Source organism: Dromaius novaehollandiae, chromosome 9 (assembly GCF_036370855.1).
Source record: "Dromaius novaehollandiae isolate bDroNov1 chromosome 9, bDroNov1.hap1, whole genome shotgun sequence".
In the NCBI taxonomy this organism is placed as follows: domain Eukaryota; kingdom Metazoa; phylum Chordata; class Aves; order Casuariiformes; family Dromaiidae; genus Dromaius; species Dromaius novaehollandiae.
Window position 1 is genome coordinate 1,650,645 of NC_088106.1, and position 10,042 is coordinate 1,660,686.

At 46.9% G+C, this 10,042-nt stretch overlaps 1 protein-coding gene across 1 annotated transcript; it reads left to right on the forward strand.

Moving 5' to 3' along the window:
* The first annotated feature begins 5,273 nt into the window (after positions 1–5,273).
* On the forward strand, positions 5,274–9,651 carry RAP2B (RAP2B, member of RAS oncogene family). The gene has a single exon (XM_026096868.2). The coding sequence runs from the start codon at positions 5,645–5,647 to the stop codon at positions 6,194–6,196; it is 552 nt and encodes a 183-aa protein (XP_025952653.2). The 5' UTR covers positions 5,274–5,644; the 3' UTR covers positions 6,197–9,651.
* Positions 9,652–10,042: the final 391 nt, after the last annotated feature.

Sequence of the window (10,042 nt, forward strand, 5' to 3'; positions counted from 1 at the left end):
AAGTTCTTTTCTCTCTTTTAAACATGAATCTTCTGTAATATAGAAAATAGGAAAACAAGTTACGTTCATAAACAACCACATAACCTGGACACAAAAATGTGCAACTTCTTGCACAGCTGTTTGGGCAGAGCATGAGAGGAGAATACTTTATTACAGCAACATGTTTCATTACCTCCTGCTCACTGTTTAGGGTTACTGGTATTGGAAAGAGGGAGGAAGGGCAAAATAGGAGAAGCAAAGATAGCTGGACAGAGATTTTCAACCACCCACTGCCAGGATGTGGCTAGATTTTCAAAAGCAGTCAGCAGCTTCCATTGTTATTCTTAAAACCAGTTTATAGCCACTATGTAAATCTGTCTTGTTGATTTTTGGTTAAAGTTTGCCAGAAGATTTTTAGGTCTGAGGACAGAGTATATTTATTTGCAGTGCTGAATGCACTATCGCAATTCAATAATAGCAGCCCAATTTAAATAAGGAGAACTAAAGTTGCTGTGTCAGAACAAAAACTTCTTCTCAGACAGTTTGCTATGGAGTATATATACTGTTCTAATAAGCTTATACTTTAAACTTTAAAATACAAACACTTAATTTTTGTGCTTCTCCTTCCTCAGCCCTCCCAGATGAACCCCAAACAATCTACAGTCATCCTGTTGGTGAACACAAAATAAGACATCCTTATATGCTACTGAATTAAAAACTAATTCAGGCCTAGAAATTTTACTCAGTTTCATGCATGTAAGATGAATAAACATGGGAAAATTCCTCCAGATTTATCCAATGAAATGCCAGAATACACTTGAGTGTAATTCAGGCTTCCAGATGGATATGCTGTGTACTTTGGACTCTTAGAGATTGTTTTATCCTGTTAGTTTCCCCAGTAGTTATTCTGCCATTACATTAAGGTATGGTGCTAAAATAAATATCACATACTAACAGAATGGGACTGGGAGAACAGTAGCTCTTACCCAAATCATTTTGTATCTTCTCAGTTTAACCTGTTTTTCATTGGATTATGAACTAATTAAGTCATTAAAACTTTAGGGAATTGTAACATATCTCTATTATATCCAGGCAACATTTCAGATATGAGGAAGTATAATGACTTTTGCGCACTATTCTTGGCTTCATGGTTTCCCATAGCGTTTTCTCAGCAGCAATGCTGAATTAAGACATTCTTTACCCCTCCAGTTCTGCTGAAAACACAGGTCAATTCACTGTTCATTCAGTTCGTTGTGTTTGGCCCCAGGGGCCCATAAGCAGTTCAGAAGAACCCACAAGAGAAGGACCTATTCTCTTTGCAGATCCATTGATCACTGTAGGGCTGGTTTACAGCATGGACCGACAAATCGTGAGGGCACAGAGGAATGTTGCAAGTCCTTTAGTTAGCACTGCCCTGGCAGAAAGGGAGAAAAAGGTACCTGGAACTCTGTCCTCATGTTGAAATGAAAGGTGCTACATAAATATACATTATGATATTATTATTACAATTTTATCTCACAAAGCCTGAATGTCAAAACATGACATTTAGTGTTATTTGTAGCCTTAAGATTCAATTATCCCATACCTACCTAGTAAATGGCAGAGAACTATGATCTCAGAGGAGTCTGTCTTTCATAGTCACAAGAGCTCCCTATGTATTTAATAAAAAAGATTTAAATGAATAGTAACTAACAGAAGCCAGAGAAAATCTAAATGAAGGCTCTCATTTCTTTCCACTTGAGCATTACAGAGGTTCAGATTTCAGATACAAGCACATTCACACACACTCACCTAATTCTGAGCGTATTTTCAAGGGGTGTCTTACTCCAAGCCACACATTTCCTACAGATGCTAGCTCTACTTCATCGATAGAGCTCAGGCTTTCTAAAATTCACAAACATGCAAATGGTACCTAAACAGGGTATCCCTTGCAAATCAGCCCAACCACTCGCATCACTTTTCTGTTCCGTAAGTATAACACAGTTGGTCTAGAAAATACTGATCCTAAATAAGCTCAGTTGTATTTAATCAGCTCTCAGAAGGTTATATATCCCTGTGCTGACACTGACCTTGGCTGGGAGTTAATCCCAGAGCTGTTAAGTGATTTGGCTGTGCCTCTTTTAAGGAAGAGTACCAGAAAAGCTGGTTAGAAGGTCCCTTTAGAAACACCAGAACATCTTTGACTATTTTCATAGTGCTAAATCTTGGTGTTATCAGGACAAACTTTCATGGTACTGACATTTTAGATAATATCATACGTGCTACTGATTAAGACCACACTTATGTTTAATCTTTACCTATAATGAGTAGAATACAGTTTTGAAAAAAATACTGCACTGTAGTTCTATAATGTTGATACTTATATGGACAAAGGTAATCATAATAGAAGAAGCCAACGACCTGACCTTTCTAAACTATGCAGAGAAATAGCTTTTTTCTTTCATGAGTAGTTTTACTGAGCGAGCAGAGGTACTCGACACAGTAAAAGCTAGTTACGTATGTAAATACTGTACAGTAAATTGCATAGTAACCCAATTCATACTTTTATTTATTTTGAGGATTTCATGACAGTATCAAACGATCTTGGAATTTTAAAAATAGAGTTGATAATTTTGAAGATCAAATTAATACCACCAACTGTTTGGTAATTATATTTTGCCTAGATTCTGTTGTACTGCAATGGCTCCACGTTGCCCAGATAGATTTCATTTCAGGACAATTTTCAGTTATACCTGAGAGATTCTAAACCACAATGCTATTGAGGAAGTACAAGAGTCTAACATAGTGTGTGCTTCATAATTCAAAAACGATGTGCTCAATACTCTTGTGATGTATTTAATGGAAACATCTGAACCTTTAGCCTGGGATTTTCAACCTTCTCAATTTACAGATCCCCACAGCAGTCCATACCCCTGCACAGAAAATTTCTTCCTAAGGAAAAAATTGATTTTTTTAGTTCCTTCCCATGGACTTGTTGCTCCAACTTCATGGACTCCAAAGCTCTAAAAAAAAGTATAGCAGACTGACTACCTAGAACTGGTTGGTAACAAGAGATTAATATAGGTAGCAACTGACTGACAGTTGAGAAGCAATTTTCCACATGTAAAGTCAACAGTGTAACAATAGTTGTTACTTTCAAGATGATATACTTCCTTCTTCGGAAATAGTGTTAATAGCATAGTGTAGAAAGAAAAACAGTATCTAATCCAACTTTACTCTGTCACTGAAGAAAAAATCCCAATTCAACAATGAACTTTAAACCAACATTGCAATGTATTGCCTGGTCTTTATAAATCTGCTACTGCCATGTCAGTGGAAAGTGCAATTTAATTAATTTACACATGGGTTTGGTAAAGCGGTGATGAAGATAAGCAAATCCACATTAAACCGAAAACCTTAGAGTAGTAGAAGCAAAGTACAGCAGCAGAATAATAAAATAAAGTATTTTTTCAGTCATACTGTAGTCTTTCAACCAATTTTTATAGGTCTTTCTAAGGATAATTTGGGGAACACTTGGTGACTGGTGAGTTTTTTGGCTGGCGTAGATAAAGGTGGGAGCGCGCTGTCTGCAGGTGATTTGCTAGCTCTGCCTCTGGAGTGCCTGCAGCAGGGGGAATCAGAGAGATCACCTATACGTACCTACGCATGAGCCGAGCGGTGACTGAGAACAAACTCGTTCATGGAGCACGTCGTTACAAGTACTTGTAGAGGTCTTCATTTTTTCAAAGAACTGCAGTACTGCTCTAGAAAAAAAAAAGATGACATGCAGGTTTGTCACAAGTTAAGGGTGATGTGGTTAGCAGGCAGAGTCTAGGATAGAAACGTAGCCAAAGCCCAGACCTCGGGATTGAAAGCAAAAGAAAATATGGAAGCAACCCCCAGGCTGATCTGTACAGTCTTGGACTTGCACTCGGCACCAGCCTGCAGCTGGCACTTGCAGGGGCACGGGGAGACCGTGTGCCTGGGAGAATCCAGGGGGAGGCCCAGCAATCCGGGGTCCTGCCCGGGGACCCAGCGAACAGGCACAGGGCCTGGCCTATGCCCACGTGCTGAGCGTGGAGAGTGCCGGCGCTCAGATACATGAGACCTGCAAGAAAGTTGTGGTCTGCCACTTACTGCCATTAAAAACAAATGCGTCACCCTGTATCTGAAGTCACGGCAAGATGCTGGGGCAGGTGTTTCTGGCAGAAACAGTCTAAAACGTGACCAATTCCCCAGCAGAGCTGGCAGAACACAACCCTTGTGTCCATCCCACGATGCTGCACTTGCTACGACCTGCACCAGCAGCAGCAGCAGGTTTGAGTCCAAGCTCCCGAAGACAGAAGATCACCAGAGACGCAGCACGCGCTCAGGCTAGGTCCAGCACAGCAAATCTCCCCCGGTGAATTCCGGCAAAAATAGTTTAAGTAGAATTTGGTCTCTCCGAAAACTGTTTGGTAGTAAGAGAACGTTGCTCACAAAATGTATTTCAAACCTTTTTGTGTCTGTCTGCAAAGGCCTGTATCGCCAAGCACCGTGTTTACACTGGGTTTGCAAACACGATGGTGCAGTAGAAAGGATCTATGCGCCACAACTAATTGGACAAGCACTGAGAACAGTAAAGCACCGGCTAGCACGTAGAAGCAGAGATTGGAGGGCGCCGAAATAACTGACGATGTTTTCTCGAAAGGAATGTCTGATTGACGGAAAGTACAAGGAGCAACTTCTGCAAACAGTGGCAAATAGCCAGCCCCCGTGACTCAGCCCCGCCAGGCGAGGCCGCCGCGAGCAGGCCGCAAAACGCGGGGAGCCCCGACGTGGGGCAGTCGCCACACCTTCCGCCAGCTCAGACCTCGGAGGGATGGGGAAAACACAGAAAAGTGGGGTCCCCAAGGGCCTCGGGGGCTGCCCCAGGCCGCGGGCCGGGAAATGCCCCAAAGAGGCGCCAGCTCGGAGCTGCCTCGAGAAAGCCTCGACCCCGGAGGAGGCTGGCAGCGACGAGGGCTTCGCTGCAGGGCGCCGCGGCCTCGCCTGACGGGGCGCCTCGCCTGACGGGGCACCGCGCGCGGCCGCCATTTCCCGCGCGGCGCAGGGCTCTGCCCCGCGAGGCAGCAAGGGCGGGGAGCGCCCCTCCCCCCCGCACCGAGTGTCCGCCAAAACTTCGGCCGGGGGCGGGGCCAGGCGCGGCGGCGGCCAACCGGCTGCCGGCGTGGCCGGCCCGCGGGCCAATGAAGCGGCGGGGTTTGACGAGCGGCGCGGCGCAGCCAATGCGCGGCGGGGAGGCGCGGGGCGGGGCGGGGCCGCGCGGCTGCCCGCCGCCGGGAGGCCGCCGGGGGCGGGCCGGGGCGGCGGCGGGTGCGGGGCGCCATGGGCCGGGGCGGCGGCGGCAGCGCGCGGGGCCGCCGCCGCGGGCGCGGAGCGCGCCGCTGCCGCTAGCGCCTTCCTCCTCCTCCTGCTCGGCGGCCGCCTTCCCCCGCCCCCCGCGCCGCCCCCCCGGCCGCCTCCTCCGCCGCCGCCTCGCAGCGCTGCGGAGCCGCCGCGTAGCTCCGCCGCGCAGCGGGACTCGCCGCCGCCGGGGCCGGGGCCGTGCATGGGCGGCGGCGGGCGGCGGTGAGCGCGCCTCCCCTCCGCGCCGCGCCGCGCCGAGGCGGCAGGGCGAGGGGCGGCCGGGCGGGCGGGGGGCGCCATGCGGGAGTACAAAGTGGTGGTGCTGGGCTCGGGCGGCGTGGGCAAGTCCGCCCTCACCGTGCAGTTCGTCACCGGCTCCTTCATCGAGAAGTACGACCCCACCATCGAGGACTTCTACCGCAAGGAGATCGAGGTGGACTCGTCGCCCTCGGTGCTGGAGATCCTGGACACGGCGGGCACGGAGCAGTTCGCCTCCATGCGGGACCTCTACATCAAGAACGGGCAGGGCTTCATCCTGGTCTACAGCCTGGTGAACCAGCAGAGCTTCCAGGACATCAAGCCCATGCGGGACCAGATCACGCGCGTCAAGCGGTACGAGCGGGTGCCCATGATCCTGGTGGGCAACAAGGTGGACCTGGAGGGCGAGCGGGAGGTGTCGTTCGGGGAGGGCAAGGCGCTGGCCGAGGAGTGGAGCTGCCCCTTCATGGAGACCTCGGCCAAGAACAAGGCGTCGGTGGACGAGCTCTTCGCCGAGATCGTGCGGCAGATGAACTACGCGGCGCAGCCGGGCGGCGACGAGCCGTGCTGCGCCGCCTGCGCCATCCTCTGAGGGGCGCCGCCGCCCTCCGCGCCCCCCGCCCGCCCGCTCGCTCCCCGCCGCCGCTCGGCGTGTGCAGCGCGGGAGCCGCCGCCGCCGACGGGGAGCGCGCGCGCCCCTCCCCCCCGCGCCGCGCCCCGAGGCGGCCGTTGGGCGGCGGCGCCCTGAGGCGAAGCCCGCGCGCCCCTGAGGAGAAGCCCGCGCGCCGCCGCCCCGGCGGCTCTATGCAAAGCGGCGCGGAAACTTCGCGCCCGGCCGGAGAGTTGCACGTCTGGCCGGGCCTGGAGCGGCGCGGGGTGCCGGGACGCGTCCGCTGGCGGCTTGTGAAGTGACTCGTGTTTACCTGCTGTATCCGATGGGAGCTTGCGGGGGAGCGGCAGCGCGTTGCCCTCCCCGCTGTGTGTTTTTTTTTTCCCTTCCCTCAAATCAGCTGTGAAATGTTACCAGTCTGCACAATTTTCTAGGTGTGCGTGCGTGTGTGATTTCATTCCTGTCGCAGCCGGGCGGGCGGGAGCGGCGGCCGTGCTGCTCTTAGGGTTTTTTCGTTTTCGGTTGGCAATAGCGGTTTTGAGGAGCAGCTCCGAGGCGCGGGGAGCCGCTCGGAGCGCCGCCCGCGCCCGCCCAGTGCCTTCCCGGCCGTGCCGGCCCGCGAGGGCGCCGCGCCGCCCCCTCTGCCGCTCCGGGCGGCTGAGCGGTTCCCCGCGGCGAACGGGCCGGACAAAAGGGCCTTTTGTTAGTGGGATTTATTTCTTATTTCCATCTGAGCCTTTTAACTGTAATTTCCACGTCTTGCAAGTTCGGGCTTCATTTACTTCAAATTTACAAGAATTTAGCCTTCGGGGATTTGGGGGGGGGATTTTTTGTTTTTGATTTTGTTGTGGGATGTACCTCCAGCCAGCAAAGAGAGAAATCTTCATGTTGTGATGTAATGAGAAAATTCTAACAACTGTCGTTTTAATTCCAGACATGCATTTAAGAGATGTCTATCCATTTTAAGAATTTTAATACAAATGCTGTTTTTTAGAAAACAACTTTGTGCGCTTTTATGTGTTACATGAAACACTTAACTTTTGCAGACGCTGTTGATCGCGATTTATGTCTTAATAGTAACAAAAGGGGTGAGAGGACGGGGCTTGACAAAGATTAGGTAAAGACAGTGCTTTAACAAAAAAAAACCCTAATAATTAGCAATTTTTAATACAGTTTTCATCTGTATTTAGGTCCTGGTCCTATGTGATGCAGCATCCGAGTGCAACACTATTCAGTAGGCAGCTTTAGGAAGATGGTGTGGCTTTAATGCAGAAGCTCTTGTAAGATTAGGGCTTTTTTATTTTATTTTTCTTCTCCTTACTGGGAACAACATGGTTTATTGGAGTGAAATTCTAAACATCAAGTATGTATAAAATTTAAGCTTTTAATTTTGTTGCATTATAACTCCTTAAAATTATGCATCAAGACTCATTTCTTTCCTGGTATGGAGAGGGGTTGGGGTGGGAGCACATGTGTACCTTCTGCGGTTTGGAAGGTCTGGGGGGTTGTGTTTACCTCCATTATCTTCCTCTCTTAACCCTTCCTTTAAACATTAACACACAAAAAGTGCAGTTCTTTTTCCCATGCCAGGAAGAAATGAAATCAGCTTACTATAAGAAGCCAGATGTTTAGCAATTGTCTGTAAAGGTGTTTTGGATCAGCTCACTTGAAGCTAAGTGCCGTGATTCCTACCATAAATCTGACCATTTCCTCTTTTAAATAGGAAAGCTTCCTGCTTCAGCATTGGAAGAAGGGTTTTTAGTATTAGTTTAATACTAGTTATTGAAATCACAATGACTGAAATTAAAGTCATTGTACTGTAACTGAGAATTGGATACTTATTTTAGCAACATCCAGTATCTACTGAAAATTTGGAAAAGATTATATGGATAAATATTTAACGTATCTCTCCTGAGCTCATGTATATCCTCAGAACAGCAAGGCAGTGTTCTGACAGACTGTTGTGGATCAGTTAAACTTGCAGAAGCTTTGAGAAGACCCCCATACTAAGCAGTTCCCTGAACTTCTGTTTGGGGCCTTTATACAGCAGATCAATTGATCCAGCCCCCACCTCTCCTCCCATTTTTAAGGTAAAACTGAAAATCCCATTGCAACTTATCTTCAGGTTTGTTTTTTGTTTTTTTAGTGAATTAGGAAACCTGCTCCTTGAGGACTTCCGTGTTGGAAGGCCAGATGAATAATGTATGCTAATATCAGGGGCTTCTTTTAACAAAAACATTGCATGGAAAGCTAAAAGCTTTATTGAAGGTATATCTTGCATTGAAGTTTAAAAGAAAATGCCATAAATTACATCTCAGCTACTTCAATTTTGCCTTAAATTCAATGGAATTATATCGTTCCTAGCACCTAACAGGGTTTGCTCTGAATCAGTGTATTGAAAGCAATTTGTTCAACTTTAAAAAAGCAACGACTTAAAAAATTTTCCCAACAGAATAGCAGATTCTTAATGTTTTGGAGTGCCTCCTGTTTTCCTGTTGCCTATCTCACGATTGAAGAAGGATGTAAAAATGTGTGTATGTAGTACACAAAGTGGAACATAAAGTACAGTTTTCCTTAGCCTAGCAGAACAGCTGAAGGCCGTTTAATAAGGACAATGGATTATGCTGGGGGGTTTTGCAGATAAACTCCACTGCTTGCCAAAAAGGTGCATTTGTTAAACAATGAAGGATTTAAGAAACCGTGTCAAAGGTCTGATCAGTCATGAATGTATTTAGATGTTTGACATTCTCTATGACTTGCTGAGGACAGTACAAAAAGTCGAGCTGAGTAGTTTGATCTTCCAAATACTCTGAAGTTTTTTGGTGCTTGTTAAACATAGGCCTTGTCTATAAAGTAGAAAAAAACATACTGCTTTAACTTGACCGATTAATGAAAGCTGTATTTCCTTCTACACTAGAGGAAAATGTTGTATCAATATAAAGGTACTCTTTTTTTCCTTTTCCCTGTGGGAATATGTTATACCTGTATCGATACAAAGGTGACATACAGCTCTTTTCACAGTGAGGGTTGCAAAAAAATTAATTGATTTGCAAGAAAAATCACATTCCTAGCCAAAATACTTCCTAACAGTGCTGAAACTGCGTGAACAAGGCCTTAGTTTAAGGCTTATCTTATGGCCGCATATTCTACTGTACATAATGATTGTATTTTTAAAATCCAAGCTTGTTCTCTTGCAAGAAAGTGTGTCTTTGAAATCCTAGTCTCTGTGGTCATAATTGTGCTGTGTTCTGGACCTAATTCTCAATACAAGTGTGGTTCTTTTCAGTGCAACACTCAGGCTTTATTGATGCTTACAGTCCTGAAGATGATGTTAGAATCTGCAACCGTGGGATTCCTGAAGGTTCTGCCTCTCTCAAAAGACTGTATGGCAGTTTTTGTGCAATGGGCATTTTCAATAAAGGGCAGCTGGCTCTTTATGACGTCTGCATTTGAGTGCTCCTTGCATGCAGGTGTTGCTAAATATCTAATTTCCTTTCGGAGGGACAAAATGCAGAAACTTTCATTTTAAGAATTCTGTATGAAAAGGAGTGACAAGTGTGTTCTTTTGAATCCTCTCTCACTTAAATTAATGAACACTCCCATGATTGTAAATGGAAAATGATTGGAGCCCTACTGGTGTTAGAAGCTCTCTTACTCTCCAGATTTATACAGCAGGCATCACAGAAACTCGTTTTAATAGACCTTCACTGTATCTTCTGTAGCTATTATTTTGAGTGCCCATTCATTTTTGGATGAGATTTGCTGTAGAATAAAGTATGTATGTGAGCTCTGTTCAAAGCCGAGATAGTTTTAAATAACGATCTTTGT